General features: G+C 44.6%; 1 protein-coding gene across 3 annotated transcripts in view; it reads left to right on the forward strand.

Annotated features, from left to right (window-relative positions):
* Window positions 1–3,674: 3,674 nt before the first annotated feature.
* Window positions 3,675–26,867, forward strand: part of COLEC10 (collectin subfamily member 10) — an 83,599-nt gene continuing 60,406 nt past the window's right edge. Inside the window, exon 1 of one of the 3 annotated variants that reach the window (XM_029591940.1) lies at window positions 3,675–4,023. In XM_029591940.1, coding sequence (XP_029447800.1) covers window positions 3,876–4,023 — 148 coding nt within the window. In that variant the 5' untranslated portion in view covers window positions 3,675–3,875. The remainder of the gene's footprint in view (window positions 4,024–26,867) is intronic. The other 2 variants (XM_029591939.1, XM_029591937.1) reach the window with 2 other exon arrangements.

The following is a 26,867-nucleotide window of genomic DNA, read 5'->3' on the forward strand; positions in this document are numbered from 1 at the left end:
ACATTTTGTTTTACCTCCTCCCATCTAACCAAGTCATTTCAGCAACAATACTCAGCCATAGGCAACCCTTGGTACACATGCAGCCTGAGCTTGAACCTTGTTAGAGGGTGCTGTTACTGTATGATAATTTGGATGCCTTCCCTTTTTCCCCGGGTCCATGAACTGTGTAGGGATGTGAATCGTTTTCCATATCGTCTTAATGATAGAAATCGTGTGGCAGGAGAAGAAAATCGTGTTTGGCACGATTATTTCATTGAAAAATCGTTAAAAATCGTTTTTTCCGATTAGTGCGCACTAACTCGAGTTAGTGCGCACTAACTCCCCGTTAGTGCGCACTAACTCGAGTTAGTGCGCACTAACTCAAAATGATACAAATAGACACTTTCCAGGTCACTGAAGGTCAGTTAGGAATGAATATGTGTTCCTATTGGCTGGCAGCCCTCTTATCTATTGATGTTACCAAGGTTTCCACTGAGGTGATGGTTGGGGGGATGGGAAATGGAACTGGAAACTCATGAACACCAACAGAAAATGAAACAAAGTGTTCACACTTCCCAGGTCAGTAAAGGTCACTTAGGAATGAATATGTATTCCTATTGGCTGGCTGTGCTCTTATCTATTGATGTTACCAAGGTTACCACTGAGGTAATGGTTGGGGGGATGTGAAATGGAAACAGTTGGAAGCTTCACATGTGATGATCAGCACTCACGTGACTAGAACTTCTTTGTTTATTATTTTTGTTAGCAGGCACCTGAAATGCTAGTGCATGTTGAATTTGCCAATCACTGTGCATTTTAGAAAGGTGGTCCTGGCTGGAACTGTACACAGTTCAAATATATGTAATTGATTGTTGGTAAGTGTATTTTTTAAGTAGCCACACTGGCACAAGTATGTTTACTTTTCCTCCTACTTAACTCACTAGCTCAGCTTTGTAAGAAGGGCTTCTCTGCTTGAGTGAGGGTCAGGCAGCTCCCCCCTGTCTGTGAAGCCAGCCTCTCACTAGTAATGCAGGGAGGGAGCTGTCTCAGACTTCACCATCCTCCTCCCCCCCCCCCCCCCTCACCCACACACCATTCACTAGCTGGGACATGGGGGAAGTCAGGAGTGAGGGTCAGGCAGCTCCCCCCTGTCTGTGAAGCCAGCCTCTCACTAGTAATGCAGGGAGGGAGCTGTCTCAGACTTCACCATCCTCCCCCCCCCCCCTCACCCACACACCATTCACTAGCTGGGACATGGGGGAAGTCAGGAGTGAGGGTCAGGCAGCTCCCCCCTGTCTGTGAAGCCAGCCTCTCACTAGTAATGCAGGGAGGGAGCTGTCTCAGACTTCACCATCCTCCTCCCCCCCCCCCCCCCTCACCCACACACCATTCACTAGCTGGGACATGGGGGAAGTCAGGAGTGAGGGTCAGGCAGCTCCCCCCTGTCTGTGAAGCCAGCCTCTCACTAGTAATGCAGGGAGGGAGCTGTCTCAGACTTCACCATCCTCCCCCCCCCCCTCACCCACACACCATTCACTAGCTGGGACATGGGGGAAGTCAGGAGTGAGGGTCAGGCAGCTCCCCCCTGTCTGTGAAGCCAGCCTCTCACTAGTAATGCAGGGAGGGAGCTGTCTCAGACTTCACCATCCTCCTCCCCCCCCCCCCCCCCTCACCCACACACCATTCACTAGCTGGGACATGGGGGAAGTCAGGAGGGAGGGTCAGGCAGCTCCCCCCTGTCTGTGAAGCCAGCCTCTCACTAGTAATGCAGGGAGGGAGCTGTCTCAGACTTCACCATCCTCCTCCCCCCCCCCCCCTCACCCACACACCATTCACTAGCTGGGACATGGGGGAAGTCAGGAGTGAGGGTCAGGCAGCTCCCCCCTGTCTGTGAAGCCAGCCTCTCACTAGTAATGCAGGGAGGGAGCTGTCTCAGACTTCACCATCCTCCTCCCCCCCCCCCCCTCACCCACACACCATTCACTAGCTGGGACATGGGGGAAGTCAGGAGTGAGGGTCAGGCAGCTCCCCCCTGTCTGTGAAGCCAGCCTCTCACTAGTAATGCAGGGAGGGAGCTGTCTCAGACTTCACCATCCTCCCCCCCCCCCCCTCACCCACACACCATTCACTAGCTGGGACATGGGGGAAGTCAGGAGTGAGGGTCAGGCAGCTCCCCCCTGTCTGTGAAGCCAGCCTCTCACTAGTAATGCAGGGAGGGAGCTGTCTCAGACTTCACCATCCTCCCCCCCCCCCCCCTCACCCACACACCATTCACTAGCTGGGACATGGGGGAAGTCAGGAGTGAGGGTCAGGCAGCTCCCCCCTGTCTGTGAAGCCAGCCTCTCACTAGTAATGCAGGGAGGGAGCTGTCTCAGACTGGTATCAGGGTTAGGGCACTGTGTGCAGGAAGATCACAACACTCCTGGTATTAATAGGGATAGGGCACTGTAAGAGATGACTGTAGTAGATTGAATAAAGATCTGATGTTTCTGCTCTCCTCACACCAAACAAAAACAACACACAAGCAGAGAAGCCCTTCTTACAAAGCTGAGCTAGTGAGTTAAGTAGGAGGAAAAGTAAACATACTTGTGCCAGTGTGGCTACTTAAAAAATACACTTACCAACAATCAATTACATATATTTGAACTGTGTACAGTTCCAGCCAGGACCACCTTTCTAAAATGCACAGTGATTGGCAAATTCAACATGCACTAGCATTTCAGGTTGCCTGCTAACTAAAATAATAAACAAACAAGTTCTAGTCACGTGAGTGCTGATCATTACATTACTTTTTTTGTCAAGCTTCCAACTGTTTCCATTTCACATCCCCCCAACCATTACCTCAGTGTTAGCCTTGGTAACATCAATAGATAAGAGCACAGCCAGCCAATAGGAATACATACATACATATTCATTCCTAAGTGACCTTTACTGACCTGGGAAGTGTGAACACTTTGTTTCATTTTCTGTTGGTGTTCGTTAGTTTCCAGTTCCATTTCCCATCCCCCCAACCATCACCTCAGTGGTAACCTTGGTAACATCAATAGATAAGAGGGCAGCCAGCCAATAGGAACACATATTCATTCCTAACTGACCTTCAGTGACCTGGAAAGTGTTTATTTGTATCATTTTCAGTTAGTGCGCATTAAATCGAGTTAGTGCGCACTAACGGGGAGTTAGTGCGCACTAACACGATTTAACGATTTTTAACGATAAATCGTTAGAATTTCTATTGTATCGTGTTCTATAACGATTTAAGACGATATAAACATTATCGGACGATAATTTTAATCGTTGAAAAACGATTCACATCCCTAGAACTGTGTCCCCAGCCCTTCCAAGCCTCAAAAGTTGGAAGTGACTCTGAATAGCCTAGGTGACCTGTAGGAAAGCACAAGGTGTTGCCACTGAGATATCAGAAAAACCCCAGGACAGTTCTTTATTAATATGTTATATAATATCTTGTAATATGCCAGTATTTCTATTTATTTGAACAGAGATGCATTGTTTTAGTTTTTCGATAGTGTAGCTCATAGAGAATGGGATATCCCAGTATGGTTAACAATATAGAAAATTCATAACAGAAACCAGACACACTGCATTATTTCCTAAGACATTTCCGTTGGTCAGTGCAACTGGTTGTTTCACAGGCTGGAGATAAAAGGAGGTAAACAGATGTCACTTTTAAATAAATATTCTGCACAGTGTATGTGTGCAGGATGCCTAAATGAAGGCAAGAGTGACCCAGTCTTTTATTCTTTTTAGTTCCTGGCAAATGCAGCTTCCAGATACTCAGACCTACACTCCTGTTTAAATTTGTTGGACATCTTCTTCAGAAGCAAGAGTCCCACAACACAAGACTTTTGTTAAGATTGTACTTTTGTGGAACTGCAAACATGAATGGGCAGAAGAAACGGCAGCTGAAGACTTACCTGATACTTGCAGTGCTGTCTGCTCTCTTAGCCCGTGTCTTCTGTTCTGATGCTGATAGCCATCCCACGACGGACGTCTGCTCTACAAACACCATCTTACCTGGACCAAAAGGTGAGGAACAAAGAAAAAAATCCCTTCGTTTTGGAGCTTGTAATTCAACCTGTTTTTACCAACATGCAATAAAAATGTCCTCTCTGGGGGTAATATCTCTAAATGGGTCAGTTATTTGGTGCATACCGTAACAGAGCAGTGGTGTTATAGGGCACTCGAGAAGGATCTACGAGTGTTGGACTTGGGATGATGACAATAACTTCAAGGTACCGAGATACAGAATAATACAAACTAATAAAGGCTCTAACAAAGGCTGAGGTATATAACTCCTAGACACAGCAAAAATACAAATGCAAATTGTAAGGCATGTTAGAGATAACAAATGACATTATCCCATACTTCAGTGATAATTCCAATTTAAAGTGCAGCAGCTCTACAACCTTTCACTTTCTCACTTCAGTTGCCCTCAGCATCCCCATGCCTATTAATAATTAGAATATTTTCCTTCTGGTGATGGAGTGTCCTGATTGAATACATTTCAGAAATGCAATTGTTTAAAAAAAAAAAAACCCACACTGCCAGGCATTGTTTGTGTATTGCTTGTGCTACTGATAAGAACATTTTGGTTAATCGACTGGTCTTTTTATTATTTTGAATTTCCAATCCATGTTTTAAACTCAGAGGAGGAATGTGTGTGTGTGTTTGGGGGGGGGGGGGGGGGGGGCAGGCAGAGGGAGAAAAGGATGAACAGGGATGTAATATTATTTTTACCTGTTCCTAAGGTCCATACTTGGTAAGTAAAGATCAAAAATATTAATAGGAGACTGCACAGAATATTATAATCTTACTGTATTTTAATTCCATAGACATTTTTATTTTAAATATGTGTTCCTTTCCCTTCTCCCTGGTTTGTGTCCATGACATTTTCTTTATTTCTTCTGCCTCATTTTTCACAGGAAAGAATGGCAGATAAATAATTTCTTTTATTGCTGTGCAGGAGGGCAAATCAGCAGTAATCTGCTCTTAGGTTTCGGCACTGCTTATATAGTGCCCAGTAGATACTGTAAATAAATATGTCTAAATTGATATGTCTGCCTGTAAATAGCGCAGCCCATTCCAGATTGGGAAACTGGCACACTGGCATTTCAAGTATCACTTATGTGTGAGAAACTTTCAGAAGAGGAAAAAATTGGAAACTGTTATCTAAAAATGTTGTTTGAGATTTGTGATTTAGTAAATAAATTGTGTGTGATGGAGAAAACTTTTCTAACTTTAAATTTTTAGCATGTAAAATTTACTCTCATGAGCGTGAATAGCAACTGAACAAAAGGTGCATGTATGTAATCATAAGAACATAAGACTTGGACATACTTCGTCAGACCAAAGTCCATCCAGCTCAGTATCCTATTTCCAACAATGGCCAATCCAGGTCACAAGTACCTGACAGGATTCCAAGGGGGTAAATAGATTCCAAACTGCTTATCCCAGGAATAAGTAGATTTCTGCAACTCCACTTTAATAATGGCTTATGTACTTTTCCCATAATCAAAAAAAGAGGAAAGTTTAATAATTTTATTTGTATTCACAAAGGGCCTCATTTTCCAATATCGCATTGGTAATGCATTAGGGGGCGTTACCAATGCAAATGAGGCTTCTTTCGTGCAGTGGGGAAACATCGCGTGCGGCGATGTTTTCGCGAAAACATTAGCACCGCACGCGATGTTTTCCCAGTGTGCGATGATTCTTTCGGTGTTTCATCGCAGTGCACGATATTTGCCGGTTTTTGCAAAGAGATTTGGGCAACGTTCTCTCAACCTAGGTTGAGAGAACCTAGGTTGAGAGAACGTTGCCCAAATCTCTTCTTGGAGTGAGTGTCCTCACTCCGGCGGCCAGCAAATCTTCACTAGAGACCACTGTTCTTTCCGTATGTCTCATGTTGAATGTGAAAGTGGCCCCCAACCCCCTACACTCATACCTAATCCCCACCTCGAGTTACTAGGTGGCCCTCCGATAGGGATACAAATACCTGTCTAGGGCATAGGCAATTAAGAGACACTATTGTGAAATCATTTTGAAATTTCCCACGTATCCTATAAAAAGACTACAATATTTTTTCAGGCGATAGTGTCAAAATGAACGAGTAACTGCATGGTCCTATCTCAACGGGGTTGTGAGCCCTTGGGTCATGGCGTGACTCAGGGAGGAGCCCCAAGACACACTGCTAGAGGTGAGCAGGTACGAGCATGGGCAGAGCAGGAGCAAGGCTGGACTGGAGACAAGGCAAGGAATATCCGGAACAGGAACTAAGCAGGCTCAGCCCTCCACTGGACCTACACGCACCAATGAGACCCAGCAACACAATGCTGGTCTCGAGAGTAGCCCTCTGGCCACTTGATAGCCCTTTCGGACCCGCCACTTGGGAACGACGAGTGTGTGAAGCCAGTCGGAGGCTAAGGGCAGGAACAAGAAGACTCAGACGAAGACTCAGGATACTCGGAGGACTCAGACGAGGACTTGGGTTGCTCAGAAGACTCAGACGAGGATTCAGGTTACTCAGAAGACTCGGACAAGGATTCAGGTTGCTTGGAGGTTTCAGGCAAGTATTCAGGACTCAGCAAAAGTACTGGGTGAGAACTGCAACACAACGTGCCCTACACAGCCGCCCATGGCTGGTCACGGACCACATTGAAAGTGAAACAGACTCCAGACGAGGCAATGGAACTTGAAGTCAGGACATGACGAAGATTCAGGAGAGGCCTGCACCGGGGCGCGCCCTACACAGCTGCCTGTGGCTGGTCGCAGACCACGCTGAAGTGGAGCAAGTTCTGGCAGAGTCTTAGGCATGGACGGAAGCAGGCACAAGGAACTCTGAAGACCGGGACAGGATTCAAGACTCAGGATTCAAGACTCAGGATTCTCAGAAGCAAGGTATTAAAAACAGGAGACGTCCGGAGGCTTGCGCTGCAGATGAGAAGAAGCCCTTGTACCATGAGTCGCCCTATACAGCCCCCCATGGGCTGGTCATGGACCACGACAGTGGCATGCCAGGAGAGGTGGACAGACGGACCTGGAACTGGACGAAGAGCTGAAGATGATACAGATGGAGTCAGGACAGGAACATCGGACATCAGGAACATGGAACATGGCACCTAAGAACACGGGACATCTGAACACGGAACATCTGGACATCAGGACACCAGGAGAACTGGACATCTGAAACATCAAGAACATGGAACAAGCGACAAGGGAGCTCAGGTAAGGGACAAGACCAGGAACATCAGGATGAAGAAGTTCAGGAACATGAAAAACATGGAACGAAGATCCATCAAGGCACAGGAAGACCACGGAGGACCTGGATCGGGAAGAAGACCACAGACGCTGTGAAGACCGGATCCGAAGGCCCTGAGGAACTGAGGCTGGGCCCTTTTATAGGGCTGGTCCGGCGAAGACTGATGACATCACTGGAGAGGGCCACAGGGCTTTTCCCGCCGCTGGCCCTTTAAGAAGAATGAAGAGGTACGAGCCCGCACCTAAGAGACATCCGGAGGGAAGGCTGCATCAGCGGCATTCCTGCAATGTGGGAGGCCAGGAGGACAGTGGCTTCCCTGCCGCTCAGCCAGAGGACCCCGGTGGCGCCTTAGGGCCGTGAAGGCAGAGTGACTGCGGCACACAGCCGCAAAGAGGCAGAGTCCCAGCGGTGGTGCTGTGCTGTGGAAGTCCAGGAGCAGCAGTCCGGGTGGTGGCGCTAGGACCGCGAAAGCACTGGCCCAGCAGCGGCCTCTGGGCCGCGCGAAGGATGGCGTTGACGGCTGCCTGCCGCCAGAGATAAGGGACTGCCGAAGGCAGAATCCCAACAGGAACTGAAGTTCGCCAATTCTGAGCCTATGCAAGGAGGTAGCCCTCAGTGAGAACAGCACCCGAGAGAGAGAGAGAGAACAGGCACCCTGACATGAGAGTACACAGTTAATTGAAGCATATGTGATGCTTGCACAGCAGCTAGCAGACTTGCTGCACTGGACCAACACAGAGTACCTAAATATGCAAGAGCACAAGAAGAACGTGGCAGTTCTGAAAAGCACCATGCAGATATTGCCGAATCAAGAGACACAGGCACAGGCCAGACATGAGTGTGATCAGGAGGAGATTACAGCTCTGCGTGCAGCCACCAAGGCACAGAACCAGAAGCTGGACACTGACCAGGAATGCATCCGCCTCAAGTACACTTCTCTGGCGAGTACCCAGGAATTAGAGCAGTGTCTCCAAGCCACAGTGAATGAGCTCAGGCAGCAGCTCAGGCAGGAGAAGAGCTGCAGGGTGAGTCAGGAGGCAGTGAAGGAAAAACAAGGAGAATAGGAGACTGCAGGCTGAAATGTTGTCCATTCTGGAGTAGGAACAAGTGCTCATGCATTGGGTGCAGGAACTAAGCAATACTCTACAGCAGCTGCAAGAAATAAAAGCAGGCGGATGGATCATGTGAAGCAGGAAATGTTTGAGGCCATGCAGCAGACACTGAAAAGAACCATCAAGAACCTGCAGGAAGAGCTGCACATGACAACAGCAGGGCATGCGCACGAGCTAAAAGCACTAATGGCAGCAGGAGCAACAGAAGGCCTTTGAATATGTGCTGGTGAAGGAGGCACCGGTGAGAGACACTGCTGCATCCCAGAACCCCCTGGCAGAGAATGTGACTGCTGTCCAGGCTAAGGACATGGAGTTAGAGTTATACCTAAGGCTGGCGCTGCAAGGGAAGGAAGTACTAAAACTTCAGCAGGAAGTGCAGTCTGCTAAACTAGGGATGCTGGGGACACTTTGTAGTTTTCAGATAAAAGTTAGCGGCACGCACGGAGAAAGTGCTCCACTGAACCAGGAGCATCAAAATGAGTCCATCAGAAGGCAAGAAAGTTTAAAGAAACTCCTACAGAGTCTCATGAAAAGGACGTTAATGCCCTGCAAATTAGGCTGGAAAAGATTTCTAAAGAGAAGGAATCTGTGGAAAATAAGCTTGAGTATGCCAACAAGGAGAATACAGGGGTGATAGAACTTTGGAAGGCAAAGCTGCAGTCAGAACTACAAAATGTAATAGAATGTTTAAAAATCAGCCAAGATGCTGAGAGATCTGCTCTGGCAAAGGAGATTGATGCTCTGGAGAATACACAATTAGACACCATGGAAGGGAAGAGAAACCACAACAGCAGCACCCAAGAGAAGTTACAAGAGTCCTACCGGAGAAAAATGGAATCTCAGAGCTCCCGATGAACTCAGATTAAGGACTATGGGTGGATGGTGGTATTAGTGCTGTCTGGGGTAATCCTAATAAGTGGGGGTGAGCGTGACCCTAGAGCCCCGACCCCAAGACTAGATGGCAGGAGGCCAGATGAAGGGGAGTGGGGAAGAGAGGCACTTCCGTGGATGGGATCCAGGAGGAGTGAAAACGCTCAGATCAATGGGTCCAGGCTGAGGGGGGGGGGGGTATGTGAAGGAGTGGCCTTGTTTCCCCTCCTTAAGCAGGCATCTAGCCTGGTCCACCTTAAATCCCACAGAGGAAGAAAGCTTTGTGGGTGGAACCCTGCTTGGCAGGTTAAGAGGGCCCCCATGTCTCCAGGATAAGAGTTCCCGACCCTCTCTGAGAAGTTGTGTTGGAAGTATATTGCAAAAGTAGGCAGTTATTGTTAGATATATTTTCTAGGGATGTGAATCGTGTCCTCGATCGTCTTAACGATCGATTTCGGCTGGGAGGGGGAGGGAATCGTATTGTTGCCATTTGGGGGGGTAAAATATCGTGAAAAATCGTGAAAAATCGTGAAAAATCTAAAAATCTAAAAATCGCAAAACCGGCACATTAAAACCCCCTAAAACCCACCCCGACCCTTTAAATTAAATCCCCCACCCTCCCGAACCCCCCCCAAATGACTTACATAACCTGCGGGTCCAGCGGTGGTCCGGAACGGCAGCGGTCCGGAACGGGCTCCTGCTCCTGAATCTTGTTGTCTTCAGCCGGCGCCATTTTCCAAAATGGCGCCGAAAAATGGCGGCGGCCATAGACGAACACGATTGGACGGCAGGAGGTCCTTCCGGATCCCCGCTGGACTTTTGGCAAGTCTCGTGGGGGTCAGGAGGCCCCCCACAAGCTGGCCAAAAGTTCCTGGAGGTCCAGCGGGGGTCAGGGAGCGATTTCCCGCCGCGAATCGTTTTCGTACGGAAAATGGCGCCGGCAGGAGATCGACTGCAGGAGGTCATTCAGCGAGGGTTCCGGCGCCTCGCTGAACAACCTCCTGCAGTCGATCTCCTGCCGGCGCCATTTTCCGTACGAAAACGATTCGCGGCGGGAAATCGCTCCCTGACCCCCGCTGGACCTCCAGGAACTTTTGGCCAGCTTGTGGGGGGCCTCCTGACCCCCACGAGACTTGCCAAAAGTCCAGCGGGGGTCCAGAAGGACCTCCTGCCGTCCAATCGTGTTCGTCTATGGCCGCCGCCATTTTTCGGCGCCATTTTGGAAAATGGCGCCGGCTGAAGACAACAAGATTCAGGAGCAGGAGCCCGTTCCGGACCGCTGCCTTTCCGGACCGCCGCTGGACCCGCAGGTTATGTAAGTCATTTGGGGGGGGTTCGGGAGGGTGGGGGATTTAATTTAAAGGGTCGGGGGTGGGTTTTAGGGGGTTTTAGTGTGCCGGCTCACGATTCTAACGATTTATAACGATAAATCGTTAGAATCTCTATTGTATTGTGTTCCATAACGGTTTAAGACGATATTAAAATTATCGGACGATAATTTTAATCGTCCTAAAACGATTCACATCCCTAATATTTTCTGCTTATATTAATAAAATTTGCAATTGCATGAGAACATGCTGGAGTCAGTGTGGTCCCTGCTTCAGCCCACAAGCTCAGTCATTATCACAGATGGGATGCGTTGGTTAAGAGGTGGGGATGGGGAGGGGTCTAAGTGAACCGGTGGAGGTCTGGATGAACTGGTGGAGGTGTTGGTGGAGGTCTGGATGAACTGGTGGAGGTGTCGGCCAATTGGCGATTAAAAGTCCGTGCGCAAATAAATATTTTCATAAGCGGGGTACACGCATACATGAGAAAATGCCTGCCTCCGCTCATAAACTGAGGGCTATCACATGAACAGGTTACAATTACTTCCCGTGTAAAATATAGACGTGCACTTTTATAAAAATAGGCGCAGAGATTATGCAAATCAAGTATGCATGCTGATAAATGCTTGATTACTTTCAGGGCAGAGATATTTTACAAAACATGCAACTGTTGCCACGCAGTTTATTAGACACAGCCTTAACCTATGACACTATGCACACATGTCATGACTCGGGCTCTCTAGTGAAAATGGCCCTCTTTGTTTTTCTGACTGTGTGGTCCCTGACAGTCTATTCTTTATCAGATTCTCTGCTGCCAAACTCACAGAGTAACATGGTAGATGATGGCAGATTCAGGCTGCACAGTGATTCAGCTCTTCACTTTTAAGGCTATATCCCAACCGCCAGCCATCAAAGCTTGACAGCTTGCAGGATATTTCACTTATCAAAGTCCAGTTTTTGTTGTTTTCCTCACTGGTTCTCCATCATCCTGAGCAGATGGGCCATACAAGCAGGATTGTCCCTGGGTGATTGGGGAGAGGGGGTAGCCCTCCAATGACAGCCATGCAAAAGCAGCCGTGTCAGAGCTTACTTCCATCCCTGTAATGACAGCGGCAGCACTGTGTCCCCAGGCAGGCGTCTGGGTTTCCCACTTCTTCCAATAACCCTGTATATAAATTCCCATACTTAATCCAACACCCATCAAACCCCTTGCCTGCCCCCCCCCACCTCCATATTTTACCACAATGCTCTTTTCTTCTCCCAAGACTCTCTCCCTCATGCTCTGCTGTCTCCCTCCATTCACATACTGTCTCTCTCGCTCTATTTGTGACAGGACTTCATTTACTTAAGTATGGGATTTACAACAATTTCCAGCAAAAAGCTATTTGCCAAATTCAGTGAATAAAAATAATCACATCCTATACTTTAAAAAGTGGTTCAGAGGACCTACACAAATCTGGAAACTTGAACTCCCATTTGCAGATTTTTCCACCAGCCCCTGCAATGATTTGCTTAATTCATTGACAACTTCCTTATACTATGCATGGTTCTCGTTAGGTGCGAGCAAAATCTTTTCTTTCATGGCATCTTTTCATTTCATTTTGAGCTTTGGGGATTTTTTTTTTTTAATCATTTTCGTTTTTGGGCTTTAGTGCTTGCTGAATGGTACCCGTCATGCTAACATGACTGAGCAGATGCTAAAACTGAAATCCAAAATGAAATGAGAAAGTTTGCTTTCTTTTTTTGTCATTTCGTTTAAACATGACTGGAAACATACTGAATTGTGACAGCACACCCCTAGTCCTCATTCACCCAGCTTGGATATGCAGAGTGTTTCTTATGATTCAGCATCTGGATTTCGACAGAGAAAGTGCCCTGAAAAGGCTCACGCTAGAATGCGGCTGGAGCAAAGGACGAGATGGTTGCATGCCAGTTGCCACACGACCTTGTTTGATTATGCTTAAACCAGTTACACAAACCAAAGCAGAAACGGGAAGTGAGAAAGGGTCTCCATCAAATAGCTCACTTCCCCACTGTGGGTAGCGGATAGTGCAGGGGTGGCCAACTCCCGTCCTCGAGAGCCTCAAATGGCCCTGGTTTTTCAGGATACCCTCAATGAATATGCATGAGAGAGAACTGCAGGCCCTCCCTCCGTCGTAGGCAAATCTCTTTCTCTCATGGATGTTCATTGTGGATATCCGCACAACCTGGGCCTGTTTGTGGATCTCGAGGACTTGGTCACCCCCTGGGATAATGACAAAATGTCTGTGGAGTCCTAACATAAGGGTCCTATTTGGAAACACATCTTTCTGGATGAGTATAGGTGTGGTAGGGGGGTGCTCTAGGTAGAGTCCCGGAGAATAAACGTGGTGGAAATGGAGCCATTATGTGGGGTGGAAGCACTTACCTTTCTTTTCCTGGGTTGTTCTGTGTAACACTATGAGCTGTGGATAGGATTAGAAACATGGGGTCCTTTGCTATTAAAGCATCAGTTGCACCTTTATGTGCAGGAGGCTAGTTAATCAGTTACAGAGAAAGAAGACTAGATTCATGGAAAAAGGTCTTTTCCCCCCTGTTTTAATACATTAGTCCTTCATAATTTAAGCTGCACATGCTTTGTACCTTTCTTTAGCATAGAGGTGTTGTTTCTGGCAGGAGAGAGTTTGGTATGTGTGTTTTTTCCTGCTGCTTTTTTTTTGTATTGTTTCCTACAGGAATAAGGACACAGAAATGTTTGAACGTGCACGTTGTTTTGCCCTTTCTTCACACTGATATCACGCCATGAACACGCTCCATTTCTTTCCTCTGCTCTATTCCAGATGTTGCTGAGGTCAGAAGAATGACTTTGCACTTCCAAAAAGGGGATATTAAACATTATCCATATGGTAATGAATGAAGCTGTAAGGATTATGTGCCAGAGAGTGGGGGTTTATTTGGCTTCTCTAAGATGTCTGGGGGGGGGGGGGGTATCTCGGTGTCTTCTTTTAAATGTGGGACCTGAATAATTTTATTTGGCCAACTTGATATCTTTTCCCTGGAAATATTTCTAAGTCCCAAGTGGATTGGATCAAGTTCAAAGTGTTTCAGATTTAATATCTGTCATGTGGAAATCAATAGTTTAATTTAATTTATTTATAGCCTTGATTTACTGCAATTTCACATGCACCTTCCCAGTTCAATAGAAGTAAAGAGGCCAATATTTTTTTAATCATGAATGCTTATCAGTGCTGTACATTCACTTTATAATCTCTGGCAACAAAACGTGCGTATCCAATGATCAGGGCATCTGACTAGTCCACTGCTTTCTTTCTGGTGATATGGAAAAGGTATTTGACTAAAGGGTGAATCAGGCAAAATGTAAGGACAACTGAAGTCAAACTAGGGGAACAAATTATCTTCTGTCCTTTGGCTTCTCTGTGCCAGTGTTGTGCTGGAAGGGTCTCCCTGGAGCTCCCAAGAATCATTTTTTAAAATAATTTTATGAAGACAAAGAGAGTCTCACCAAATGGTGCAGAGCTGACAACTGTCCCTTGATAAAATATTGTTTAACAGCAAGATCCTCTTTAGAGGAACTTGATTGCACCTCACTGCTTTGTCCTGTCTTCCTTCTTTGAACTTCATTGCCTTTGGGAGGCATGCATTTCTGGAGTGCCACAAACAGGTCCGGTTTTCAGGACATCCACAATGAATATGCATGAGGTATATTTGCATACAACGGAGGCAGTGCATGCAAATATATCTCTTGCATATTCAGCGTGAATATCCTGAAAAACAGATGTGTTTGTGGCACTCCAGGACCAGAGTGACATAGCCTTGGTACCGGTATGTCACACAGGGCACAAATCCTTGTAGTCACATGTTCAGTACTCAGAGAAAATTAGAACCTGCATATAATTGGCATTAAAGAGAGATGAGCTTGCTTTTAAATTCATTCTTGGTGTAACAGAGATTATTATATTGCTCACAAGTCGAATTAAATCAAATAGGTGAATTCAGAACAGTGCTTTTTGTGCAATCTGCTATATGCTAAAGTCACTTTTCAAATTACAGTGTGTTTTTCATACATAGTATTATTTTTGGAGAACCTCTCTAGGCCAACTTAACTTTGGTCATGTTTTTTAGGCTTCACTGGGTTTCTGAAAACCCAACTTAGTTAAAGGCCTAACAGCCAAATTGAACACAAGCATTTTAAAGTGGTTTGTTTGTTTTTTAATAGTAAAAACTTAGGAAACCATACATCTTTGATACCAAACATTTACTATCTTAAGATGAAGTTAAACATATCTACTGTTGATGTTATTGTTGTATTGCTCATCATGCATTTGGTTTACAAAACACTGGGCTAGGCAGCCGGTTCTTCCTCTGTGGCCACAAAGTATACTACCAAATTAGAAACTTAAACACAAAATTCCACCCCCTCTACCGGTGCATGCCCCCAGCTACACCTACCCCGATGGATGCATGTGGAACCTAATTGAGTAGGAAGTGTTTCTGTAGTACAGTCACCCGGGCTTAACTCTGACACCATCCCTTAGCAAATCCATTCTGTCCTCTGCTGGCTCCATTTCTCGTTCTCCTCAGTGGGCTGCTAATACAACCACCCACTCTACGTCCCTCTCCAGTCAGTATGTGTCTTTTGATATTAAGTCAGTGTCCCATTTTCCCTCCAAGCTCAACATACTCACAAAAGCTTGTTAGACTTATTTTTCACAAATCCCTAACCAGCTTTGCCTTCATAGCTCCCAAAAATATTCATAACTCCTGGGTGTGAGAACCCATGTCTCAAAGTCTGGCTTCTAATTGCACAGTTTCTCACCACCCAGCCCTGCTGGGAGGGAACTCAGCCCCTTCTATGTGTTTTTGCCTAAATCACTCCTTTGGCACTCTGTGAACAGCACTGATTATTATCTCCTGACAAATTGCAACAACAATCACCTTAGAAACTGTATGGGCTCCAATTTAATTGTTGTAAAAGTGAATTGATGGCTCTTTGCAGCTCCAGTTGAAACTAATGCCAACTGATGGTTTACAACAAGACATGCAAATACATTTCTGATTTTTCTTTCTTCCAGCAAAATTTCTCCAATTATTCCAGCCAATTTTGGGGGGGTAATTTGGCCTCTCACTTCTCACTTTTGCAAATTAAGCTACAGGTCCTCCCATAGGAATGGGAAAGAGACAGTTCATCCCAATTTAATCCCAGCTTTCAAGAAAGTCCCAAGTCTCATATCTCTCCTATAGTTTCCTCCTCTCCTCCCTTCTCACCCTGCGATACCAACGGAGCACCTGTATTTTCTCTCTTTCCAGATGACTCTCGCCTGCGTCTGTAGCACAAAATCTCAATCCACTCTCGGCTCTCCTCAGGTCCTCTCCCAAGTAGAAAGGCACACCCCTTTTCTCCAGACACCCCAAAAATCTCTGAGTCCCTTGGACCTTGGGGTCCTCAGAAACACAAAATGAATTCTACTCAAAAACGACAACCAGAGGAGGAAAAATACTTCCTCCTCTGACAACCAAAGTAGTTACCAAACATGGACAAAACTGTTGGAGGCGCTTTGTCTCCTTTCTAGCCCCACCACCTAATGAACCGAATCAGAGCGGCTGCCCCTTAGCAGGATAACGCCGAACTCCGACTGAAGAACCGTGCCCTGAGATGGAGGCAGGGGCTTAGAAAGGCTTCAAGCACACCAAGGAGGACTCTGATTTCTCAGCTCTCTGTACCTCCCCAGGAATTTGGCTCAATCTTTACTGGTAAGGAATCCTATGGTTCCTTACATATTTATAAAAGTTAAACAAACTGCTGTCTGAGCTTTGAATGATGGATCATTTTGTTCAATGCTTTAAAAACATGAGCCAAGGGCTTGAATACTTTGCAATGGGTTAATCAATTTGACATCCAGAGATTGCTTGGAAATGCGTTTTGAAATCTGAAAGGTGAACAGTAGGCTTTAGTGCCACCACGGCTGTGTGCCATATATTATTTCCCATAGAAGTGATTTTGACACTTCTTGAATACTTTTTCACTTGGAAATAATTAAGAAATCTACCTTTATGAAACCTGTTTGTTTACACTATCACATAAAAGCTACAAACATTTTGAAATACTGTCTAAAGTTTTTCATATAAAAATTATTTAAAGTGCCAGTGCAGCTATTTCCACAAGAGATCATGGTATTCACCTTTAAAAAAAAATACTTTGGCCAATTCTAAAGTCTGTGGTCTCCTATAGGACATGTACACCATCTCTCCTAGACCAGTATAGTTTTGTTCATTCTATTCAGATCTCACAGCTCTCCATTTATATTCTGCACACTTACAACATGTATGTAAACTCATTTGTGTACATACACATTTTATCTTCTTCAAAATGCAATACAGTCAGGGAACCAGGTGTTGCGGACCTGGATCCTTGGGCTCAGGGGTGGTTCTATAATGAGGCAGGATGAGGCGGCCACTTCAGGGGGCAAGATTTTGAAGCGGCAAAATTGCTCCCTGAAACCTTCCTGCCATAGCCTCTTCATTCAGGCAAACTCTGCTGGCAGAAAAACCTGCAGTGCTCGTGGCGTGGAGCAGCGACATGCTGGCAGGGTTCCCACTCCTCGGCAGCAAAAGAAAGGTCACGTAGTGACACAGAATTGTGACATGCTAGCAGGGTTCCCACTGCCTGCCAGCAAAAGAAGGGTCCCACTGCGGCGTGGAATTGTGACGTGCCGGCAGGTTTCCACTCGCTGCCAGCAAAAGGAAGGTCCCAGCAGCGTGGAACAATGATGTGCTTTTGGGATTCCCACTCCCCACCAGCAGGCGCGAACAAAAGTACGCTGGATTTTATGAGATACACGCGTAGCCGCGCGTATCTTATAAAATCCGGGGTCGGCGTGCGCAAGGGGGTGCACATTTGTGCAACTTACGCGCATCCCGGGGCTCTGTGCGCGCCGGCGGCCTATGCAAAATAGGCCGCCGGCGCGCGAGGGCCCTGCGCGCGTAAATCCGGAAGGATTTACGCGTGCAGGGGTTTTAAAATCCGCCCCTAAGGGACCATCAAGCCCAGCATCCTGTTTCCAACAGTGGCCAATCCAGGCTACAAGTATCTGGCAAGAACCCATAAACTAAGTCTATCCCATGCTACTGATGCCAGTAATTGCAGTGGCTACTTTCTAAGTCAACTTGATCAATAGCAGGGAATGGACTTCTCCTCCAAGAACTTATCCAAACCTTTTTTAAACCCAGCTACACTGACTGCACTAACCACATCCCCTGGCAACAAATTCCAGAGTTTAATTGTGCATTGAGTGATAAAGAACTTTCTCCAATTAGTTTTTGATTATATTTTCCTTTTAAATCCATTATGATTAACTACTTGAGCAATATGCTGAATCACTTTGGAGACCCAGATCTCAAAGATTTTAGATTACCTAACATGAATAAAATAGTTATTACTTTGTATCAGCAAACAGTAAAGAATCAAACCTCCATCTTGCCAATCTCCCATTAGTAGCCTATGTGGTAGCCTAGATTTTTTCCCCCCTCCAAATAGATTTAGATATAAAGACATATATTATTTTTAGATTTTTTTTTAAACAGGTGTAGTCGAAGCATCTTCAGGACATTCAACTATTTGGGTAATAAAATAATTTTGAATACATTCATTCTTCCTGCCAAGGATAACTGGATGACTTCCACAGTTGACATTTAAATTTCATATTATAAATAAGTAGGGAATAATTCACATTATATAGCTGATTTAAATCTATTAGAAGCCTGATAGGGGGATTCCCACATTTTTAAAGGAGTCTAACACCCATTTTAAAGAAAAATCAGATCCCTATAACCTTAAAATGCTTGGGTATATTCCTAAGGATTCACATTAATCTAAATTCAATTTTAATCCCAAAAAAGAGCCAAAAGAAAAAAAGTTCAGTATCAATTCCATTAGAGTGTTTCATGGGTGGGTTGGTCACATGTACTAGCATATCATCAGCAAATGCTGCAATCTTAAATTCATTATATGAACTCTTTCAATATTTTTATTAACTCGAATTTTCCTCAATAACGGTTCCATTGATAAAAGAAATAATAATAGGTGAGAGAGGATATCCCTGATGTGTTCCTCTTTGAAGATCAAACTCCTCTGTTTTGAACCCATTAATTAATAACATAGCCTTAGGATTTGAATATAAAAGTCTCATTACCCTCATTAATTTCCATCAAAGCAAAACCTTTCCAAAACAAATACAAATAATCCAGGTCTACATGGTCAAATGTTTTCTCTGTATCAAAATTGACCAGAGGTGATGGAGAGTTTGACACTCTGACACACAAAAACCCCCAAAATGTTTCTTAAATTAGAAATGGGATTTATTTCCTGTATTTCCGAAATTAAATTAGGGAGTATAAGGGCTAACCTATTTCCCATAATTTTCCTAGGAGTTTGAGATAAAAATTAAGGAGCAAAAGTGGTCTGTAAGACTCTGGTAGCAAAAGATATTTCCCTTTCTTAGGAATTATATTAACCAGTGCCTTATTGGTTTATATTGAAAAGTCCCCCTTTTTCAATTTCCTGTTTGAACATGGCACCAAATGGCAGTGCCAAATGGTCTTATAATAGTTTATAAAACCCTGCATCATACCCATTGGGGCTTGGGGCTTTCTATAATTTAGCTTGCTTAATTCCTGTTTGGATTTTCAGTAGTGTTATCGGCACGTTTAGTGTACTCAGCTGTGATTTGTTTGGGCAGTTCAAGTATCTGAAAGGCTGTTGAACATATTTACATTAGACGATGCAGTGATGAAGTGTGGGCAAGCAGCTTTGAGTTCTTGCCCTTAGGTTGAGCTGATGTTATGACATGAGCATGTTCAGATCAATTCTTCTGCCCAATTTCAAGTGTTGGCAAGATCAGGAGAGCAATTCTGCCTAACCAAAAAGGGATAGTGAGAGCCAGGCATATTACACTGTAGCTGAAATGTTTTAGAAGAATTTGAGAAGGAGCTGCCTAAAAAACAAAAATTGGAAGCTTATTCATTTTTCTTGAGCTTCACAAGGCCTTTGAGATGCATTTTTAACAGTAAATGCAAATATTTATATTTGCAGAAAGTAAAAAATATCTCTCTTAGCTGAAATATATTCTAAGATCATCTTCAAGGTGAATCAAGCCCTTGATTTATACCTTTAGCATTTGTAAATGATTTCATTTTACTTAATACTAATAAACCAAGTTAATATTAGCATTTCACTTTGAAACACAGCCCTTCTGTTTCTTGAAATAATAATCCAAAAATGCAATTGATGCTAATTCAAGAAAAATATTACATGTGGATAGTAATTGTCCGTTTTCCTCAGTTTTGTGGGGAACCACTAGCCGCAGGTTGCGTCATTGGTAAACTGCCTCTTTTGCGGAGGTGGTTCTCTTTCACTTAACAAAATGGTCAGGGGAAGCCACATTAAACAAAATCCTCCACTCTATAGTCTTTAACTTGCCAGTGGGATCTGATAGGGCAATCGGCAGAAGCACAAACTGGTATCTGTGTTCAAGGCAGTTTAGATCAGAGTCCAAGCCTATTTTAAGCACTCGTAATATGTGGGAAGGACTGGTACTAAAGCCCAAATGTCAGAATGACAATTACTTGGCCTTTTAAAACTTGATTCATCCAAATTCTATTATGCTTTTGGAGGGTGAATATCTGAAAAATAAAAAAAAGCAGTTGTTCTGCCTGATTCTTGGCCAACAAACAAATGCTCATCACAGCCTGACAAAAGGTACTCAGAGCACACAGGAGGATGAGCCACCATGGGATTTCCACTCTTCCCATCATGATTCAGGATTGCCAGTTATCAAGAACCATTTTTACTGATAGTCTGAGAGACTGAGAGATTCTTCTACTGACTTCAGTATAAATATTTCTTGCTTGTCACTGGACTTCTACTCTCAGAAAATTTCAGAGGGATGTGGAGGTGGGGGGGGGGGGGGATTTTTACACTTGTAGATCTAAATTTCCATTTTACTTAAACTATATCAGCAATGGTACATTTTAGGACTTTTAACACAAATGTCTCTTGTTTCTTTTCAATTTTATTGTAGATCTCATGTATCCTCTTGTAATAATCCAGTGTTGAATGCCTGTTTGATGTGTTCATGACCTCAAACATTGATTCGGATGAGGAGCATTCTTCCAACAGACAAATTTGGTACTTTTCAGTGTCTTTATTGGCCACATTGCTGAGGATCTTGAGAGAAAAATATGCTTGTTTGCAGATGATACAAAAATCTGTAAGAGAGTGAACACCTCAGAAAGACTGGAAAAATGAAAGGGGACTTGAAAAAACTAGAGTAGCTTCAATGATAAAAGTGTAAAATCATGCCTTTGGGATTCAAAAATCTATTACTCATTTACATCAATTAGAAGGACAGGGACTGGAAACTGTTAAACAAGAAAATATCTTGGAATAATCATGATAACTTAACAACATAGTATTGACAGCAGAAAAAAACCAAATGGTCCATCTAGTCTGCCCAGCAAGCTTCATAGGTAGTAACTGCTGCTTCATACAGGTTAACCCCATGCCTTATGTTAAGGACAGTAATAATTAACAATCAAAACCAAGCAACTGTCTAACCCGTAACAAATTACTGCTAGCAACATTTTTATGTGGTGAGTAGTCTTCTTGATAATTCAAACAATGCTGCTTTCCCTAATATCTATGTATCAGTACCCCAAACTGTAAAATTTGGGGCCCAGTGTTGACTGTCATCAGAATCCAATAATCCCTTTTCCCCCCACCATCAAAGCAGAGAATAATGTTTCAGATACATCAAAAACATTAAGGCTAATTGGCTAAGGGTAATAATCCCCATGCCTTCTGTTAAGGATACTAACTGCCACTCCTTGCAACTTACCATCATGCAACCTTTTCCTAATTTTCATCCACAAGCCTTTAGAGATCAATAATGTTTATCCCATGCCCTTTTGAATTTGTTTACTGTTTTCATCCTCACCACCTCTTCTGGAAGGGCATTCCAGGTATCCACCACCCTCTCCATGAAGAAATACTTCCTTATGTTGGTTCCTAGTCTTCCCCCTTGGAGTTTCATTACGTGACCTCTAGTTCTACTGTTTCCTTTCCATTGGAAAAGGTTTGAAGTTCATGCACCCTGTGAAATTATAAACTGGTTCAAGGAGGCTCACTCTGATGCAGATCATGGGTTAACCAGTAATAGTTTGGGTGATTCAAGCTGAGCCAAAGGTCACAGTTCAGAGTGGGTTTGGACCAAATGTGAATCTTCTTACTCATCATAAAACAATGACTTGGTTAGTGCAGAACACTGCCATTCCAACATTTAAATTATCGCGTGTCGCAACTGTGCTCTGGCAAGTGCTGTTTACTAAACTAATGATTGTGAGTGTGTGTCTGTGTGTGCCTCAAAGCAAATCTGTGTCCTGTGGTCTAAAGCACTGCAAACAAGTTATGTTCCCTATTCATAATTGTGTTTACAAAATCCTGTTGCTGGAAAATCTCAAACCGTGTCAGCAACAGAAGCTGCCAACCGACCCATATTTCCTGCCAATAATGTGATAGGGCTTCCCACATCCCAGAGGCTGCTCCAATCTCTGACCATTGTCATCCTTTTTACTTTTTCTTTTATTTGATTTCAAGAGAGAACTATAATTTTAAAATGGGTATATATGTTTTTGCTCATAATTCCTTAGATAAATTTAGTGATATATTTATTTAAATAACACCCATGAAACATTTATGTCATTTATGTCAAGCATGTCTTTTCTTCTTATTTCATTGACCTCCATAGGAACTCTGTGTAAGTAACCCCCTCTATCCCATATAAACAAAAAAGATGACTGAATGTGTAACTAAGTGACCTTAGAAGATACGAATACATGTTCAGTCGCTCGACTTATGGCTCATATATGGAACAATTGGATAAAAGCATGCTTGGGATCTGAAAGAATCACATACCACACAGATGTGACATTCATACAGTCTAAGTAGGGAATAGGATATAAAAATGTGCATTTATAAAAATATGAATGCATATCTTGAGCATTTTTAGTGCATACATATATTTAGTGAATATATATATATATTCAAACATTGGCATTGACCAACCAAAATTTATTTGGATTCTAAGCAAAGAATGCCAATCTTAATTCTTCCATAAGAATTCCTCCTACTATTGTGGAACACCACCCTTTGGTGAGGAAATGTGGCTTGACTTTGTCAAAAATTATTTCACTAACATTCTTGGTTCCCCACTGCCTCCATCCCATTGGAGTCTCCTATTTGGAGTCTATGGCCCAATAAGAATATAAATCAAATTAATAATAATTTGAACCTCAATCTATTATTCAGCCATATCAAGCCAAACTGTTGCGCTTGGGCTTGTGAACCCTTGGCCGACGGGAGGATGGTATACCTTTCGGAAGATCCATAGGTTCTCTCGTTGGGTGGCGAGGCAGAGCCGAAGACGGGACCAGCTGACCCTCGGCACTGGAGACTGAGGCGACTGTGGAGGCGGATGAAGAGATGAGAAGAGGAGCTGTGTCTTCACCACTGGAGTCTGTGGCCCCCCCCCCCCAGGAGGAGCCCGTAGGGACCCAGACTGCTGGGGCTTAGGTGGACCTTTGAGAAGTCAAGGTATCGGTGCAAGGGCTGACTGGAGCTTCACCCTGGAAGCCCGCGGTCCCCCCGGGAGGAGCCCGTAGGGACCCGGACCGCTGGGACTTAGGCGGGCCCTTGGAGACGATAGTCTAGAAGGAGTCCTAGGTCAAGTGCCAGAGGGTCATCGCTCACCAGTCCGAGGTCACACACCGAGGGATCACCACTTGCCAATCCGAAGTCGTCACCAGAGAATCATCGTAAGCCAATCTGAAGTCAGGAACCGGGATACCAAGACAAAACAGGAACAAGATTCAAAGCTCAAGGAACTCACCGAAGCAAGCAGACTAGACAGTGTTGGAGGACGTTGCCAAGTCACTGGATGAGCAGAGGAAGCCTCCCTTTATACTTCCCCTGCTCTGGCTGATCAAGAACAGGTGAAGCTTGTTAAAGGGATCAGGTCCCTTTAAATCTGTAGAGGAGGTGTGGCCTCGCACCTAGGGATGGCGGTGGCCATCTTGGATTTGCCCCGCGGAGGAGAGACGCAGCAGGACGCCATGAGGGGGGAGCAGGAACGGCTCCCCCTGCAGCGAGCCACACCGAAGGCCCCGCCAGAGCGAGGCCGGAGTCAGTGCCGTCCCCTGGGGCTCCCGCGGTGGGGAAGCACCGCGGGCAAAGTAGGGGGCCGCCGTCATGGTCCGCCATGGCCACAGAACACAACACAAACAAGATATCTTGCACACTGATCCACATTTTAAATCACAAAGTTCACATTCATCCAAGGACAGGACAACATCAGAAGAACCATCCATATTACTGTCTGACTTGCAGGTAGAATCACAATCATCATACGATTCCTTCTCATACCAATAAGATGATGAGGCATCTACTAGCCTCCCATCAGAGCTCTCACTGCAACCTCCCAGAGGTACATCTCCTCCAGAGGACATGTCAAATATGGCTTTACTAGAAAAAAATGCATAAAGCCATTCCATTCACTTTACAAAAAGAAACAGAACCTAGAGAGGATATATTTGAAGTTCTAAACTATATCCAAGCTTCTAAACAAGTAGTGGTAGTTCTAATTCATAGAATATTACAAGAACGTCAAACAAGAATGTGGCAAATACCATTATCTACTCTACCTCATTGTAGTCACTGCTCATTTTCCCTACCTGAATGATGGGCTCATATCCAGCAGTAACAGTCAGAAAGCGTATGCCTCCACTCTCTGTAAAATGAATATGTTTTTGGCTTCTATCCATAAGATTCATTATCAATTACCAAATACAATGTGCAACCGACACGTATTAGATTTCATAGAAGCGCACCTGGATACTTCATAAAGAAAGGCATTTCTCGCTTAAGAAAGAGTACACAATCTATCCAAGATAATCCTAACTCTTTCCAAACATTTTTGGCCTGCTTCATCATGAAAATGCTAGACAATGTGGCAACAGCAGTTCATTTTATACTGTTTACACATATCCATGTAAAACAAGCCAGTGGCGCCTAAAGTTTTAATCGTTCAATGTAAAGCGTTCAATGTAAATCGTTCAATGTAAAGCGCCTAAAGTTTTAATCGTTCAATGTAAAGCGCCATGCCTAGCGCCAGTTTATGTTACAATGTGAACCGATATGATATCCTGGATGAATGTCGGTATATAAAAATTTTAAATAAATAAATAAATAAATAAATAAATAAAGTTCCAGCAGAACCAGCATCTATAGCCAATATTGCACAACACCCTCATCCAATCACTAATTTGACTCCCTCAAATCTGCTGAAATGACAATCCTTTCACCAACCTCAGATTCAACTAGTGATAAACACAGCTGCCTACAGACAAGGATGTGGATGTGAACAACCTTTGTTGTTCAGGGAGTTTGGCCTTCACAGGAAAGCTTGCTTCTCTAGACCAGAGTTAAGAGCAATCTTTGATGCTCTAAGAGTGCTCAATCTCCAGTTACAAGGGAAAGTGGTATTGATTCAAACAGATAACCAAGAAGCAATGCACTACATCAACTAAAAAGGAGATGCAGGCTTTTACGACATACCTAATCTTTGGCTCTTACTGCCTGGTTGTTATGAATTCGAGGTGTTTGGTGGATTCTTAGGGGCAACAGTGATAGTGGGAGGAGCCCCATGGGGAGCTGTAGCACCAGGCTAGATTCAGATGCACAAAACACAGAGAATAAACTTTATTATACAGCTTGTAGGCTTCTCCAGAGGTGGTAGTAGAGAGTGGATTCAAGTAGCAACAGTCTGTAATCCTCGGCGGTGGAGACCCGTCCCACAATGGTGGTGTAAGGCCCCAATGTAAGTATCCAGTGAGGAGCTGTGTGAGAAACAGACTGGAGACGTTATACTCACTCCCTTGTAGCATATAGAGAGAATTACCCACAAGCGTTGAGAGTGGATAGGTAGAAACAGTCTATGATCCTCGGTGGTGGAGACCCATCCCACAATGGTGCTGTAAGGCTCCTATGTAGGTGTCCAGTGAGGAGCTGTATGGGAGACAGTCTGTAGATATTATACTCACTCCCTGGTAGCGTATAGAGGGAGTTCCCCACAAGCGATGAGAACAGGTAGGTGGTAACAGTCTGTAGTCCTTGGCAGAGGAGACCCATTCCACAGTGGTGGTGTAGGGCCCAATGCAGAATGGCAACGAGGAGCTGAAGATAGAGCAGACTGAGAAGTTGTACTTACTCTCTGGTAGCTGTAGGTTGAGTTCCAGCAGTTGAAGAAATAGTGGCAGGCACCAGGATAGACACAGAGACCATCGAGGAGCGAGTACCTGGAATCAGGAAGGCACCTGGAAATAAGCAAAGGGCCCCCAAGGAGCAGGTACCCAAGTTAGTAACCCCGTAGGGTGAAGGTAGCTTCCAGCAAAAGTAGAAGCAGCAGAGCAGCTTAAACCGGAGTGATTCCAATCCTTGCTAACTCAGCAAGAGTCAGCAAATGGGCAACCTTTTGAAGTCGGAAGTAGTGACGTCACTTGGGGGGACGCCCTCGAGGTTCCTGCCAACGTCAGCATATAGACAGGAGACGTGCACGCGCGCATGCCCTAGGAAGCCCTGAGGCTGAACATGGTGGGACACCACGCCAAAGCCGCTCCGGGATGCCGGAGAGTGCGGCAAGGAGACGCTACGGACGCCATTCTCCTGAGGCAAGTGGAGAAGGCTAAAACAGAGGTGAGGCACGTAGGACGAATCCGTCTAAGTCTGGACGCATCACTGGTTATTGAAAGTAAACCAGTTTCTTCTATTGTCTCTGGAACTGAGTAAAGTAATTCTAGAATCAATAAAATGCTGTACTACAGCTTCAAATGGAAATGATTTTTATCTGGTGTTCACAGATTAATCTGGACTCCATTACGTGTCTGATCCCACTCCTTCTTCAATAACTTTTAAACTTTCAGAATCAGGGTTGAAAACCAACTCAGAGTCCATCTTAGTTCTATAGCAGCATACACCAGAATTCAGGAACAATTACTATTTTTCAGCTACTTATAGTTGACAGATTCTTGAAAGGCCTAAATTATCTTCTTTCTCTAATTAGATCCTCCTACACCTTGGAATCTAAATATAGTCCTCACTCAGCTCATGAAATTGCCCTTTGAACCTCTAGCCACAGCAAAACTGAAATCTCTTTCTCAGAAGGTGGTGTTTTTGATAACTGCAATTTCTGCTGGCAGAGC

The sequence above is a fragment of the Rhinatrema bivittatum genome, chromosome 2, assembly GCF_901001135.1.
Source record: "Rhinatrema bivittatum chromosome 2, aRhiBiv1.1, whole genome shotgun sequence".
Lineage (NCBI taxonomy): Eukaryota > Metazoa > Chordata > Amphibia > Gymnophiona > Rhinatrematidae > Rhinatrema > Rhinatrema bivittatum.